Source organism: Pavona decussata, unplaced genomic scaffold (genome assembly GCF_977016875.1).
Source record: "Pavona decussata unplaced genomic scaffold, jaPavDecu1.1 SCAFFOLD_195, whole genome shotgun sequence".
Taxonomy (NCBI): domain Eukaryota; kingdom Metazoa; phylum Cnidaria; class Anthozoa; order Scleractinia; family Agariciidae; genus Pavona; species Pavona decussata.
Window position 1 is genome coordinate 1,217,008 of NW_028145604.1, and position 16,996 is coordinate 1,234,003.

Sequence of the window (16,996 nt, forward strand, 5' to 3'; positions counted from 1 at the left end):
TTAGATCCAAAAACCTTTTCAGAGACACGTTTTAGGTCTCCCAAGGGACCAGGAACAAAGAAAGAGCCCAGAAAAGATGGAGTCAGGATAAGGGTAAAAACGAAACTTCTTTCAATTCTTTGGCAGGGCGTTACTTGCACTTCAAAATGATTCCTAAGGGAGTTTTATGACACGCCGAGATCCCTAGGGACATAAAGGAGAGAAATATGTCGACTTGAAAATTTGGTCATTTTTGACCGAAAACCGTGGGCTTACCACTTGGCAAAAAGTCGATTTTTGGTCGAAAAAATTTTCATTTAAAAGCGTCCAATCGAATCACTAGACCTAAAAACGTCCCCGGAGACACGTTTTAGGTCTCCCAAAGGACCAGCGACAAAGAAATATCCCAGAGAAGATGGAGTCAGGATAAGGGTAAAAACGAAAAGCCTTTATATTCTTTGCAAGGGCGTTATTTGCACTTCAAAAGGAATAAAAAAATGCTGACTTGAAAATTTGCTCATTTTTGATCCAAAATCGTGGGTTACCCTTTGGCAAAAAGTCGATTTTTGGACGAATAAAAGTCTTCTTTCAAAAGCTTCCATTTGAATCTGTAGATCCGAAAACGTCTATTGAGACACGTTTTAGGTCTCCCAAGGGGCTAGGGACAAAGAAATAGCCCATAAAAGAACTTCTATACGATCGTTCTCTTCTAGCTATTTGCTGTAAACTTTTAAATGACAAAATTTACTTTCCTAAGAATTTATATGGGGAATTAGGCTTTTTGAAAATCGCCTTTAACAACCAGTAGTAATAGGGGGTCAAAATTAAGCGCCGTAAGTGTATAGGTATAGGTATAGGCATAGGTATAGGTATAGGTATAGGTATAGGTATAGGTATAGGTATAGGTATAGGTATAGGTATAGGTATAAGGAACTCATTGATATGCATAAAGGTCGAGTCATTGACGTTATCTATTGTCATAACCTAGGGGAAAATGCCTTCCTCCATACTAATTTATTGATTAGGTAGTGCCTTCCTGCATACTAATTTTTTGACTTCCTCCATACTAATAAGTGCCGAGGTTTACCAATGAGCGTCACTCTTGTACAAAGGAAACAATAAACATGCCCAGACTTGATCGCTCTATACCCACCCTGATTGGATCTTAAGATTTGTATGGTCAGTTTGAATAAAAGCGCGCTTTCTCTTGATAGCGTCACTCCTGGGAAAATTTATCTCCGAGATTTCAGGTTATTCGTGACGATTATCGATCACTACCGTTAAAAAAACAAAACACACACACATATATACACAAAGTGGCGCTGAGAACTCTATATTTCAAGTTTGTTTGACAATAACGAAACTGTTTTCTCCTATTTATCTCGAGCAAATGAAAAAACTTTTAAAGTCTCAGCGTTTTTACGCACCTTTAGTCAGTTAATTATTCGAGTTCGCAACAGCGATGATTACTTCTTCCGGTCGTGTTCTTAGATTTAATTGTTCTTTAAAAGCCACGTATCTGTTTTGCTACTGAAAGTATTGTTTAGCTCTTTCATTTTCCCGGAGATCGTTTCGCATAGCTGGAAGTACTGCAGGGGTGTCACTAGGTTTTGTTGTTTGAGATATTTTAAAAGCTCTTGAGGAATATTTTCTTGAAACCCTGCTTGGTTAAAGCCTTTTTCGCTGGGGAGGAGGTTTGTTCGCACTCTACAGTTGTCTTGGGTAGTGGTGTTCAGATCAATCAACAGATAACCAAAAGTTTTTTTTACAGCCTCTTCGTACTGATTTGAAAAGAAATCCGTTTGGCCGGGATACATTTGGTTCGCCAGAGTCAAGATTTGCAATTTGTCCCGTGGATTCTTAAAAAACACCAAATAATGACTGTGTAGGCTAATGCTGCGGTTACCTTTTCCCTTATAAAATAGATTTAGCACGATATAAATCACACTGAAATTGCGATGATGAGAACCGCGAGTAAAGAGGTTCACAATTTGCTTGTCTTTACTGGCGTCAATCATCTGATCATCAAACACGATCAAATTCCGTGTGTTCACATCAAAATAGGAATCCTGCTCCAAAGCTGTAGGAATTCCTTTGACGAATTCAATGTGTGGCATGGCGACTGGCATTTCTGTGTACGCAGGCTGCCATTGTGAATAACACCAAACGACCCTCTCCGAGGGAGGGTGAATTGTCTGTGAAGCATTCCATTCAAATGCTAAGCTTTTCAAAGGAATTCAAACGCATGTTTATTTCAATCTCGGAAATAATAGTCACGCGTGACATGGATTGACTGTAACAAACGAGGCGGCGGGGGTGTTCATAGTAAGATCATGCACATTCTAGTTCGAGAATTTGTTAGTTCAAGGAAATATATTGCCTCGTACCTTTTATTTTTTGCCTCATTTCGTTTCTTAGAACAATAAAAGGTAGTCAATTCACGGAACTAATGTCCGCCAGAATACGGAACTGCATCGAGCCGATGACCTATCCTAAGCTTGTAAGCTTTAGAGACTTAACTTTTTTATATTGGCTTTAATCCTTATTTGACCCACAAATGACCTGTGATGTTGAAAAAAAAAAAAATGACTCCGACCCCGACCCCGCGTTTTACTGACACCCAAGCGAAAGAGCTGACATTTTTCTGGAGAAAACGGCATCGCTCTGAGTGAAGTGAAAACCAGCATTGTGGTGTTTGGACATCACGTGCCTTTGCAAACTATCTTTCTACGAAAGGATTTTTCGCAGAAGGAACAGAACCAACTCATGTCAACTCTTCAGGTGCAGAATGTAGACTAAGAAAGAGGAAGAATGTTGCACGTTTATATAGGTTTTCAGGCCATATAACTCTATTGTTTTCGCCCCCACTATGGCAAGCCGAATGTAGCAAAATTTAATGTTGTCATTTTTATTTAATTTAATCCCTATATTCATTTAATTTTTTTTATCTCGGTTTAATTTAATACATGAATCTTTTTAATACTTCCGTGTGTGTATTCAGTTTAAACCAAAAATAAATTCATTTTATTTAATCTTTAATTATTTATCCAATTTAATGATATTAACTGCATTTAATTTAAAAGGCAAAATTTCATTCAATTTAATCCGCCAAAATTCATTTAATCCGGCGTTTTTCATTTAATCCTGGAGGGAGGCCTGGGTCGAGCTATGGGGTCTGCGAAAGCCTGGGGTGAAACACACCGAAAATATGGCGGACGAAGGAGACGAATTTGTAGACTTCGATATCGAGAAAGACCTTCCAAAGTTTCTTATTTCGGTTCTCGACAATGCAGAGGCTATTTTCCATGGTATGCTTGACCGAGAAATTGCAGAGGCACATGCTGAGGTTGTTGATCAAAGTGTTAAGTTGATTAGATCGCTGGAGGGTTGGGATGACATTCTGAACAGGGACAAGGAGAGTTTAGATTCAATTGCAACAGCTTTTACAGATGTGCTAACATCACTACGCCATTACATCGTGATGATGCCTGTCACTCCAACGACTGTGGATGACAATTTTGTTCCTTCACCGCGCGCAAAAAAAGAATCACCTGGAAGACCGTGTTTTGAGATTCCTGCCGAGATGCTCGATGAGCTTCGGGGATTAGGATTTAGCTGGACTAAGATTGGAGAAATGCTTGGTGTTTCAAGATGGACTATACATAGAAGAGTGTCTAGCTACGGTTTGGAAAACATGACGGGACTTGATGATCTGTCTGATGCGGAAATTGATGAAATAGTTGAGAGTTTTATCTCAAATCATGGCAGGACTATGTTGGAGGTTATATTCGATCACTTGGTTTGAGAATTCAAAGAAGAAGGATACGAGAAAGCATGGCAAGAGTGGATCCGCAGAATACTGCGTTGAGATGGGGGGTTGTTGTTTCACGCAGAGCATACCATGTACCTTGGCCAAATTCCCTTTGGCACTTAGATGGCCATCACTCTTTGATTCGTTGGAAATTTGTTATCCACGGATGTATAGACGGATTTTCGAGACGAATTATGTTTCTGACTTGTAGTTCAAATAATTTAGCTGAAACTGTACTTGAGCTCTTTCTGGATGCTGTAAGAAAGGATGGAGACCTTTGGCCATCGAGGATAAGAGTCGACAAAGGTGTTGAAAATGTTCTCGTCTGTGATGCCATGACCCAAAAAAGAGGAGAAGGAAGGGGAAGTTTTATTGCTGGTCCGTCTACTCACAACCAGCGAATAGAGAGGTTATGGAGGGATGTATTTAGATGTGTTTGCCACCTCTACTATTATCTTTTTTATGCAATGGAGTCTACTGGTATCCTTAATCCTGATTATCCTGTTCATTTGTTCACATTACATTTAGTGTTTACTCCAAGAATTAACAATGCTCTAAGTGAGTTTATGGAAGCTTTTAATAATCACAAGGTGCATACAGAGAGAAACTGGTCTCCATACCAAATGTGGCTGAATGGTATGTTTCATCATGACAACCCATTATCACATGGCCAAGTAGATGAACAGCCATCAAACATAGAAATCTATGGATATGACCCTCAGGGACCGTCTTCAACTGAAAGTGATAATCATGTTGTTGTTGAAGCAGTTAACTTGGGAGTTAATGATTTGCTAGAGTCGTTTGTTTTGGAGAGAGTGGATCCCTTAAAACACTCGAGTGAAATGGGCATTGATGTCTATATGGAAGCATTAGAACAAGTGCTACTGAAACTTGGAGAACTAGGAGATTTGTAGATATGAAAGAAAGAAATTATGCATGCTCAAACCCCTGGCAAGGCTGTGCTTTAAGAGATTCAAAGTAACAAAAACGATCCTTTTCACAACTAGTGCACAGCCTTGCCAAGGATGGGATATTAGCCTGTTCCTCTTGTATACAGAACCAATGGATAACCTTATGTTTCACCCTCAAAAAATCATGACTTTATTTTCGTAACATGTTTATTAACAAAGGAGAAATTTTTGTTTCCATCTAAATTCAAAGTGGGCTACAAATAAGTAATGGAAAGCTGAATTAGTTCCTACTTCAAAACTAAACATACATGTACTAGTCAACTACCACATGCTTTGGTTATACTTAACTGTATGCTCAAATAGTCAATAACATTAATATAGAGTGACAAAGATTGCAAACTTCACATTACTTTTAAAGTTTTGCAACATAATTAACAACAAAGGCACAATATTGGAGGCACCATTTTTCCAGGAACAAACTTGCCAGCGGTGGACAATATGGTTAAGATGAGAACACTTAAAAAAAGTAAATAAATAAACCTCTACTGCCACAGCAATAAAGGAGTAAAGAGACTTTTATTTGCACAATGAAAAAGTCCCAAGCCACTATCCCAGAGGCTACATGGTAATTATACATGTAGTTTCCTCCTGATGTAATTGATTGCTGTTGTTGTTGTTGTTTTTTGTTTGGAACTGTTTCATTTTGTTGTGCAAAGCCATATTATAGTTACTGCTGTTTTGTGTTTTTGGTATTCACTCAGTTAACAAAAAGATTAAAAAAAAAAAAAAAACCACTTATTCAAGGAAAGTTATGCCCCGAACAGGTGCTTGAATTTCAACATGAAAATTTAATTACTGTAAATTTTCTATCTAACGCTGTGTTCACTTAGTCAAAATAAACTCAACCAGATGGATCCAAATATGTTCTTCATTACCATTAACTAATACTCGATCTAATAGACTAGTTACAAATTTGAAGTCACACTTGACCCCAAAGAATTCCAAACAAAATATACACCCACAGTATCAACATTAACAGGAGGGATGGGGCAAGAGAAGGGAAGTACCCTAAAAGTTGAAGTCAGGCTCTGACTTGGCTTTAGTACATTATGCTAGCATTTTTCCGATCATTTTAGTGGCATTTTCTGGAAAACTGATTCTTTTTCAGAGAAAATAAAAACAATTTTTTTTTAAGAGAAAATGAAGAGTTGTACACGAAATTGAAAAAAAAATTACAAATGCCACCCTAATACCCCAGCCGAGTGGAGACTGAGGAGAAGTCAGGGTTTTAGAGGCGGCCATGTTTGCTTTCACTGTGACCCTGTGATACCTTCCTTTGATAGAGTCAGCCTTAACACCCTGTTTAACTCTCTGTATAATGTATATTTTGCGAGCATTTTAGTGACCATTTTGAGGTAGACCAAGCATTTTAGTGGTAAAATGGAGCATTAAGGTGGAGAATTTTAGTGGGGAAACAAAAGCATAATGTACAAAAGCCTAGCTCTGACTCCATTTTAAGAGTGGCCGTCTGTAATTTTCAACTAATGTGTTTTGGGTGAGAAAAAATAAAATTCCTCAAACTTTCTCAGAAGAAAGGACTAGATAAGTAATTCACATTCATGTAACTTTCAGGTCAATCAAATAAATATTTTAGCTGCAGGACAAATATTTCGGTTTTTCAGCTCTCGGAAGGCTTTCAGGGATCATTTCACTACAGATCGTAAACATCTGGGTCTGGAAATAAAACGTAGCTAAAACTAAACGCCAAGTTGGAACTCGAAATCAGAAGACATTTATGATTAATTCAGGACGGTTAATTCCAATTTTAATAAAAAGCTGAATATTTTATCGATTTTTTAACTTGTCTCTTTTGTAAGCCATTTCGGCAGGTACAAAAATCGGCTAAATTCAAATGAAAATATCGCTAATGGTACATTACTAGACTTCATAAAAGTACACCCCAGTTAAAGAGCAACGTCTTCCCTTCAAATATATGCAATAAAATTTTGGGGCCAACGTACCTACGAAATTTGACAGTTGAAATTACAAAGTGCACTTTTGTAAACAAACGCAATCTTTAATTAGCTCAACAACGACGAGTCAATGAAATACGAAGGAAAAACATTACAAAATCCACTTACGTGCTTAAGATACTCTGACTTAGAGAAAAAGGAATGCTTTCAGTTACCTTCCCAGTGGGATGACGGAATGGAAACATGTTTTCGCGGAATTTGTGGTGAAGTTTATACAGTCTTCGACAAAGAAGGCAAACTTTGACTCGATTTGACCATTCTTTGACTGTAACTCCCGCTGTTCGTCACGGAAAAACTGAATGTTTTACGGTATTCGAAAGATCCAACGACTCGCGAGATCCTTACAACAACTGAGGTCGTCAAGCTAATGTTCCCTTTCCGACAATAGAAGTATCTTTTCTGTGGCGCATGAAGTAGCGAGAGATCTCCTGATCCAGCAGTTGGCAAGGCGAAAAAGATTGCGTTACATACACATTGTCGTCCCCAGATCACTCGGGTCGGGAAGACGTGAGTGCCGAGCCGCGCAAATGATTATGTGATATCAGTTTTAAAGAAAACGTTTTTTCATGTGATGCGATATCAAAAGAGAGGATATCGGATACAGACTACTTAACTAAACAAGAAAGCAATCAAGCGCCTACTGCAGAAACTGAACATTCTATGTTTCCCCTAAATATCGCCGATTTTCAGTCTGGGTGCAGTCCGGCTTCAGCTGGATTTTGCTAACTCTATTGGCAGCACCGCCTTGCTTGTTTTCTTTACAGGAGACTGGCAGCACATGTAGTAAGTTTCTTAGAAGGGGGTCTGAGTCATGATAAAAATTCTGAAACGCCTTTGTTGTCTAATGACAGCCTAGAAGAGATATTCTAGTTCCGGTTCCTACATTCCGCCAACAAGTCTACATCTCTCTACGTAATATCCACGAAAGGAAGTAAAGTACAACTCGAAGGCATGGAAGACGTGAAAATACATCAAATGCTAACTGTTATATACCGTTTTGTTACAAGACTTATGCAAAAATTTCGCAATCATTTTTGGTAAAGTGCACAGCTGCACTCATCCACAAGACACCTTTGCAATTCGATGTAAGGTGCCTTACGTGCCGTTGAGCAATGGGTGACATCTATTAAATCAAAGTCAAGATTTACACATTTTGCGGAGCATGACGATGCTAAGCTCTTTGAATCCATTCGACGTATTTAAGTTACAGAGGTTAAATGATTCGAAATTGACTGGATGGGATAACAGACACTGGTCAAGAATAGTTTGGCGAGTTAGTAAATAAGCAGCTTCGCCCGCCCACAGCGGCAATTATGTCTTCTTCAGGGGTGTCTTCTTGGCTGTTCTCTAGCTTAGCAGCCGCTCTGCAAAATAAGATTGGACTTGTTGAGGAGTGAGGAAATCATCTACTGTAAACCTTCTATTTCCGCCTTTGTCCTTAGCAAACCTTATGTCACATGCATGTCATTATGACCGGTTTCCTGGCCAATGGAAAACTTTTCATCAAGGTACAGGGGCGTAGTCAGGGGAGGGTTCCAGGGGTTCCGAAACCCCTCCTCTCCTATTTTTAACAGTGATTTTATCCCAGCAAGAGTGTAATGGACTCTCGATTCCTGAAATTCTTCGTTTTGTTCTATGCTTACAAAGTACAGTGAACGTCATTGTGGTACCTACTTGCGTTTCATTTGCATTTTCGGAGACATGAGCAGAGCTGCGATTCCTGTGTAACAAGATGCACGTGTGTGCACAGCAGAAATTCCCGCTAAATCAGTAGACGATCCATTGGTGTTGTGCGAGCTGGTGGTTTTCGTAACAATGTCCCGATGGCAAAAGATCGATGCATTCTTTTTACCAAAAAGGTAGGCACAGCGAAACATTTAGTGATAATGCGTAAGAAATTCGAATCAAGACATTTTTCCGGCCCTAACATCGATTATATTGATGAAATTCCAATCCCAGAACCGAAGAGACAGAACGACGACAAAGCACATAGAGGAAGCGTCGAACAAGCAGAGGAAACAGGCCCGCCATCCAAGAAGTCAAAGGAGTGCATTTTGTGCACGTTGCCGATAACGTCAGCTGAATGTGAGCGCTCATTCAGTACACTAAGAAGGTTAAAAACATACCTGAGGTCGACCATGTCAAGCGAGCGAGGGTCTGGGCTGGTCTTGTATGTACGTAATGTGAGGATTTTAGACCAACCGTTTTCGTTGGAACCAATTTGGGACCCCCTCCCCCCCCCCCTAGAAATCCTGGTTACGTCCCTGAGGTAGCATTCTTACAGTTTCAGTGAAACGTTCAACCTTCTTTATCGTGCCCAGCCTTGTGTTTGAATCTCTTCAGCAGGGCCTCGAAGCGTGGATCTTGCCACTAGCTGGTTGAATATCAGAACCACGGAGAAGTTTGTCTCTCTAGGCGATTCTGGCCTTGTCAAATAAGTTCTCCCTTTCGAGGACAATTTCACATTTACCGTACTGAACATGGTTCTCTAAAGAGCTGTAACGCTGGAAAAGTTTTACATATCCGTCAACCGGGCAAGTGAAGAGCTTTGTTGGTTGATCGTCTTCATCGTGGGAATCGTTGTTCTTCTCTAATTCTACTGAGTGGAGCTTTCCTTAACCTCGGGTATTGTACAGCTGCTAAAAGAGATATCCGTCAACGAAGTTGATAAACGAGCGGGGAAGGCTCGTGGGGGAGGGTAGCGAGTTAATGTATGGAGTGCTTGGGGACTAAAAAGTGCCTACCTCGGTTCTTTTTCCCCTTCAGTCTCCAGAAATTTTTCGTTCATTTCTCCTACTCCCTTGGAAGGAAAACGACTTTTGCTTTTAAAACTTTCCGCGCGCCCCATCATTTTGGAATTTATTGACGTCATAGTAGTTTAAAAATCAGAAAAATGAATCTTTACGGCATTACCCTTACAATATAAAAGTAACCATTAAACATAAATCATTTTACCCTGAAATTCGTTGCCTACGTAGCAGTCGTGTCCTTTCCGAGACCGGGGAAGGCTCGCAAGGGAATGCACGGAGAGCGCATGGGACCAAAAAGTTCCTACTTTGGTTGTTTTTTCGATTCCTCTCCAGAAGTTTGTGTTCACTTCTCCTGCTCGCCTGGTTGAACTTTTCCACACCTAAGACGATGAAACCACAGACCCTCCTCATCCCCCACCTTACCCTTTACTCCTCCCCCGGAGGGGGTGGGAGTTCTACGTGAGAAGTAACATAACGCAACTCAAATAGCGGGCTAGTTACGTGGGATGCCTGTGCAGCCCACGTTATAAAATGGGGGCCGTTTGTTCTTCTTTGTATCCACAAATCCGCATCTTTCAATTATTAACTCGTTTTAGATGTATCAAATTCAGTTTTTTCCTAGAGGGGATCTTTTTGTCTCCTATTGTCCTTATTGTCTTTAACAAAAACGGTCCAATCAGAATGCAATATCTTAGTGTAGGTCAGGAGGGATCGGAGGGGAGTTAATTACTATTGTGATTATTCAGGTCCTAGTGGTCTCTCGGTGGAACTGAAAAGGCTTGACTTTAGTGGCGTGGCCATATTGTTTTAATGTTTTAGATTCCAATGTGCCGTTTTCAAAAAGAAAATTAAGCCTTTTGAAGCGGTAAACCGAAAGAATAACTTCTAAGAAGCACTCGACAGTAAACACGGTGGAAATCGGAGAGTTCAAGGCGAAGGAATGATGCTTCTGTTTGACAGTTGTAGAACCATCCAGAATATGCGAGGGAAAGGTCATTGGTATTAAGCTAAAACGCAGATCGCATCACTTTGTCGAATTGATGCTTAAACGCAACTGGAAATCCACTTTACAAAAAGATTAAAGGCTTGATTGTCCATTTGTACTAAAGGTTTTCATTTAGGAAAGCTTTTTGCCTGTTTTCTTTCTGTTTTTTTTTTTTTTTTTGGTGAAACGAAAACAATTTGTAATCTTACACTTTTATTTACATAACCAGAAACGTGAGTCAGGCCACGTTATTGTAATAGAAATTCCGGTGCAACGATAAATATAAGACGCGTAACACAAGGGAAACAACATAACGCTATCTTTGTGACTCAAAATATTCCATTAGCTAGGATAGTCTGCGAAGCATACAATTATAAGAATCAAGGGGCATCACACGTAAATGCCAGTATAGGCATCTTGTTTTAATCTTAATTTCTTGAGCAGGTATTATGTTGGAATTGTCCTTTTTATCAAGCAGATTTGTAAACGTTTTCTTAATTAAGGATAGGAATAGTGTAACTTCAAACTATAAATTTGTTATTATTGCATTACTACTCTGGTTCAGTTGATTACCTGCTCTAGCTAGGAGCAATCCGAGTATATAATACTAACTGCGCCTCATTTTGTAAGGAAGCATCACGGGCGTCGCATGATTTTATACGTGCTTTTCTGTCCTTGACACAACTCTCTAGCGCTATACTCCTCACCACTGCAGGATTTGCTGCACTAAAACTACATGTTCCACCGACGAAGGTTGAGTAACCGCATGTCGTCATGACCTGTATTAAGTAGCAATTGCTTTATGTAGGGGCCAATGATTGTCACGAGAGAATAAACAAAAGCTCACTTTCGACTAACTTTAATGCCCCTCAACCCCTTCAGTAAACGTCGCCAAACTGAACGCGAAATTACTTGATCATCGATGGACGGACAGGTGGGCGGACAAGTTTCTGTGCCCATGTCACGCAATCCAACTTGTTGAAAGTTCGTAAATTTTTGCGAGACTCAGTTACGTGCGTTTCACAGATCCTCACCATCTGGCCGCAAAAGTACACTCCACTGTAAAGGTACGTTTCTTTTAGATAGCCTTTGGCCCACGTATGGAATAGAAGTCAAATAATTTATCGATTTAGATTGTTTTTGAAGTTCGGAATTTGCTTATCTTTTGAACAGGTGGTGTGACAATTAAACAATACTTTTTGAAAACTTGTCTTGTTTCTTTCAAAATTCGCGAATGATTCATCGAAAATATGTTTTTAATCCACAAAAAATATAACAGGAAGCAAAATATTTTATTCACTCCGGGTATTTCATGACACGAGGGGATTTTAGATTGTTTTCCTCCGTATGTCATTGACTCGTCGTCGTTGAGCTATTTGAAAATTTAGTGTTTGTTTACGAAAGTGCACTTTGTAATTTCAACTGTCAAATTTCGTAGGTACGTTGGCCCCAAAATTTTATTGCAGATATTTGAAGGGAAGACGTTGCTCTTTAACTGGGGTGTACTTTTATGAAGTCTAGTAATGTACCATTGGCGATATTTTCATTTGAATTTAGCCGATTTTTGTAACTGCCGAAATGGCTTACAAAAGAGACAAGTTAAAAAATCGATAAAATATTCAGCTTTTTATTAAAATTGGAAATAACCGTCCTGAATTAATCATAAATGTCTTCTGATTTCGAGTTCCAACTTGGCGTTTAGTTTTAGCTACGCTTTATTTCCAGACCCAGATGTTTACGATCTGTAGTGAAATGATCCCTGAGTGCCTTCAGAGAGCTGAAAAACCAAATTATTCGTCCTACAGCTAAAATATTTATTTGATTCACCCAAGAGTTATATCAATGTAAATCAGTTACCTAGTCCTTTGTTTTGAGAAAGTTTGAGGAATTTTATTTTTTCTTACCCAAAACACATTAGTCGAAAATTACAGACGGCCACTCTTAATTATGTGGCCTGAATATTTTGAACAATTTTTAAAACTGCTTGACATGCAAGAGCTATTACCAAGCTGAAACATTTTAATCAGAATTTCTGCCTGGTGACATGTTTTGTCATGGATTTGATTATCCCAATCACAGCCAGGTTTTCTTTGTTGTCTCTTGAGTTTGGGAAAAGAAATTTACAAAGAGCACTGTGGCATGACGATCACCACTTCGTCACTGATAAGACACATGTAGAATTTCTCTCTGGGGTGCCCTGCCCTTCCCACCCACCCACCCACCCATGCATAAAACCTTTACACAACAGACCTCTTTTAAATTCTCACTGTCAAGTCTAGTTATTTGATACCAAAGTGTGCATTCTTGAATGCATAATCATAAAGGTTGAACAGCTCTTCCTCTGGTGGAAGTGGGAAAAGTCTATTTCCTCTTGGCAAATGCAATGTGTTTGAACAAGTCTGAGACCTTGGGAGAAAATCTGCTGTTATCCGTTTCTTCTGTGAATGAGTATCCTGGAGAAAAATGATACCATGTAAGTGAATTGTGAGGACAACTTAAAACCTTGAGCCAGGAAAATTGGAAGAATGCTCATGTTTGGGGGAAAATATACTACATGCTGGTGAACAAATTTGAGAATCGACCAATAAGTTTTCACTCCCTCTTCTCTACTGAACATTGTCTAACTGGGTTTTAAATAAATTGTGGTGGTCAACTAGAAAGCCTTTGCTACTTTGACCACCACACACATTTTATAATTTGTACTGTATTTATTTTTATCCTGTAATTATCTGTTGTAATACTTTACTTTCTATGTTAATGTTGTGTAAATAGTGTGAAATAGATGAACCTTGAACCTTGTGATATTTAAATCCTTAAAATTGTAAATGGTTTGAGTCATAAATTATGATCATCTGGGTGAGTGTAGTCCTGAGAAGGACTGTCTGTGGGGATTTTTTTTAAATCCTTAAAACTTTGACAAGGATAAGCCTTATTACCGTACATTCTTTAAGGTAAAACTCAAACATGTGAAGGTAAATTTTGCTGTCACCACCATGTAAAATTGATGGATTTTTTTGGAAATCTCAGAGCTGATAAACATAGTCTAGGTTAACATGAAATGGACCTTCCACAATAGTGTCTTATCATAAATGTTATATAATATTCATTAAATACTGCATTTTTCTTCATTGGCCAGCTTACATGTACAAAAAGGTTGTGATGAAAACCATTCCACTACATAAATAGCTGGTACAATGAACTTGATTCTAAATGCACAGTTTTTACATTGAGCAGTTAACATTGATTACCTCTTCCTGTGAAGACTTTGCTTCATAGACTGTAGGTTCCACAAACTCAAGGTGTGGACCCACTCCAAAACTAAGGGGGGGTTCATCACTAACACCAGTAACGAATTCGAGAATGTTCTCAAGGGTAACAACCCTTCGTCCACTTGAAACCTCTCTGACATATTTGACAAACATTGCATAGACAGCATTTTCACAGGGGCGGCTGTTGGAACCTTCTTCTGAGAATTCTGCTTTCAACAAAAACAAAAGCTTCTTCACTGATAACTTGGCACTGTCATTTGAGCATGATGGCCGTAAAAGGTAGAGGAACATGGGATACTTTCTCCCAAACATAGGTATTCCTAGGGTGTCCATACCTCGCTTAAGCTCAGAGACACAAGAAGATAACTGTTGACCCTTGTCAGCAAAAATGGATTCTAGAATTTCCTCTGGTATGTATGTGGGCAAAGGCCCATTTTGTAGAAGCGAAATACACACCATTTGTCCAACATAAAAGTAATCCTCAGACAAGTGTTCTTTGAGCCCACTGTCAAAATACTTTTGCTTAATATTCTGATTGCAAAGACATAACCATTCCTTCCGAGGCCCACCGCTGTCTACAGCAACCTCACCATAGAACTGGATCTCAAAGGTGACCCTTGGATCAGTCACACCTGAAAGTTCCTCAAAAGTGGTTTTAAGAATGTCATGCCGATCCACAGTTATGAAGTTGGTCTCTCCTTCGAGGGATGAAGTCGGATCAGTGACCTCCAATGGCCTTCCTTTGACAATTTGTTTTTGTAAGTATCTCAACATTTCCGTTGGTTTAGAAATACTGGATGGAAATTCATTTACTACAGTGGAAAAGAAGTCACTAGGAACTTTGTTGTTTTCCTCTGATATTGAATATATAGGGGAAGGTTGATCGATTCCTGGAGGGTCACTATCCCACTGCACGGTATTTGGAGGAAAACGTAGAGTTGAAGGGGCTAGGGTACTGACTGAAGTGGACTGTGGTCGTGGTGCTAAGGTTTCAACTGGTGTAGACAGTACAGCTGTAGGGGCCGAGGTGCTACCTGAAGTGGATAGTACCTGTGGGGGGTCTGATTCACTGTCCTCTGACACCTGTTCATCTATGACAAACTGGAAATTTTTCTTCATTCTAATGTACAACAACCCTTGACCTACAAGTTTCTTCACAATTTCATAGCTGTATTCAGCTCCTTTACTCAAATGCAGGATGGATATTTTCTTCTGAGCTACCATAACAAACTGAAAGTCGTTCAGTCCAATCATGCTATACTTATGTTTAAGAGATGACACCAACTTTTCCCTGATAGTGGTTTCGCTGTCCAATTCTCCAAGAGTTACAAGGCCTCTTTCGACAATCATTTCTCTCCTTAAGTTGTCATCCTCTTCATCATCACTGTCTTCTCTAGTACAATTCAACAAGGCAAATTCAAAAGGTTTTTCTTTCACCTGTTCAGCTTTCTTTCCTTTCTTTCCTCTAGGAAAGTTTGTCCCCGACGATGCTCTCAATCTTTCGCTCTGGTTTAGTCTTCTAAAAACCCCACCATTTCTACTGCTTTCCATCATTGCCCTCGCGCGTGACAAGGTTTCCGCACAAGCCCCGTTGCCTACTTGGCGAATCGGAATGGTCGGCCTAGAATGTATCGCCGCTGCTGACAACGTCGATGCAGTTGAAGCTGAACTAGAAGTTCCCTCACCCTCTAACAGCATTTCAGATGCCTTACGTAACAGCGCAGCAGCTTCGATTATTCTCCCATGGCCATCCATTTTGTTTTAAGTCTTAAAATGGCGACTCTCTAAACCTCGTGCTTTCCCCAGGCTTTCGCAGACCCTAAAGCTCGACCCAGGCCTCCCTCCAGGATTAAATGAAAAACGCCGGATGGATAAATAATTAAAGATTAAATAAAATGAATTTATTTTTGGTTTAAACTGAATACACACACGAAAGTATTAAAAAGATTCATGTATTAAATTAAACCGAGATAAAAAAAATTAAATGAATATAGGGATTAAATTAAATAAAAATGACAACATTAAATTTTGCTACATTCGGCTTGCCATACCCCACCACCACCGCCACCACATTTCTATTGTTTTCCTCCTCCACCACCACCACCACCGCCACCACATTTCTATTATTTTCCCTCCACCGCCACCACATTTCTATTATTTTCCCTCCACCGCCACCACATTTTTATTGTTTTCCCTCTACCACCACGACCACTACCACCACATTTTTATTGTTTTCCCTCTACCACCGCCACCACTACCACCACATTTTTATTGTTTTCCCTCTACCACCACCACCACTACCGCCACATTTTTATTCTTTTCCCTCTACCACCACCACCACTACCACCACATTTTTATTGTTTTCCCTCTACCACCGCCACCACTACCACCACATTTTTATTGTTTTCCTTCTACCACCGCCTCTACCACCACCACCACTACCACCACATTTTTATTGTTTTCCCTCTACCACAACCACCACCACCACCACCACCACCACATTTTTATTGTTTTCCCTCTACAACCACCACCACCACCACATTTTTATTGTTTTCCCTCTACCACCACCACCACCACCACATTTTTATTGTTTTCCCTCTACCACCACCACCACCACCACCACCACCACATTTTTATTGTTTTCCCTCTACCACCGCCACCACTACCACCACATTTTTATTCTTTTCCCTCTACCACTACCACCATTACCGCCACATTTTTATTCTTTTCCCTCTACCACCACCACCGCTACCACCACATTTTTATTGTTTTCCCTCTACCACCGCCACCACTACCACCACATTTTTATTGTTTTCCCTCTACCACCGCCACCACCACCACCACCACATTTCTATTGTTTTACCTCCACCACCGCCACCACATTTCTATTGTTTCCCCACAATAAATGTAAGCAACTCATTCGCCTTAGCTCACTCTACAGGTATGTCTCGTGTAGTGAACAACAATCGTGGTTTTCTTCAGCTATTAGCTCACTGTTCTGATCATCAGCGCCAATTTATTTTAAAGACAGCTATTCCACAGCAACTGCATGCACTAGTCCAAGTCTTATACAATATACTCAAGGGACACATTCCCATCTCTAAAGAAAATAAGCGGATATTGCTGCCATATAAGGGTGCTTAACTTAACCTGGCCAGATCAAAAGTCCCTTACAAAACAAAGAAGCGATTCCTTGCACAAGAGGGTGGTGGATTTATTCAAGAGTTGTTAACCCCTGTTATAAGTAGCTTGGGATTG

The 16,996-nt window shown here is 39.8% G+C and overlaps 1 protein-coding gene and 1 pseudogene across 2 annotated transcripts; one reads left to right on the plus strand and one right to left on the minus strand.

Annotated features, from left to right (window-relative positions):
• Positions 1 to 2,853: 2,853 nt before the first annotated feature.
• Positions 2,854 to 6,218, plus strand: LOC146461636 (uncharacterized; annotated as a pseudogene).
• Positions 6,219 to 12,416: 6,198 nt separating this feature from the next.
• LOC146461637 (uncharacterized) lies at positions 12,417 to 15,604 on the minus strand. 2 transcript variants are annotated; one of them, XM_085086647.1, is made up of 3 exons: positions 15,367 to 15,504; positions 13,718 to 15,311; positions 12,417 to 12,922 (listed from the first exon to the last, which is right to left on the minus strand). In XM_085086647.1, the coding sequence occupies exons 2-3, from the start codon at positions 15,290 to 15,292 to the stop codon at positions 12,749 to 12,751; spliced, it is 1,749 nt and encodes a 582-aa protein (XP_084942773.1). In that variant the 5' UTR covers positions 15,293 to 15,311; positions 15,367 to 15,504; the 3' UTR covers positions 12,417 to 12,748. The 2 variants fall into 2 exon arrangements, with proteins under 2 accessions (XP_084942773.1, XP_084942772.1); XM_085086646.1 differs by having other exon boundaries at positions 13,718 to 15,604.
• Between the last annotated feature and the right edge of the window lie 1,392 nt (positions 15,605 to 16,996).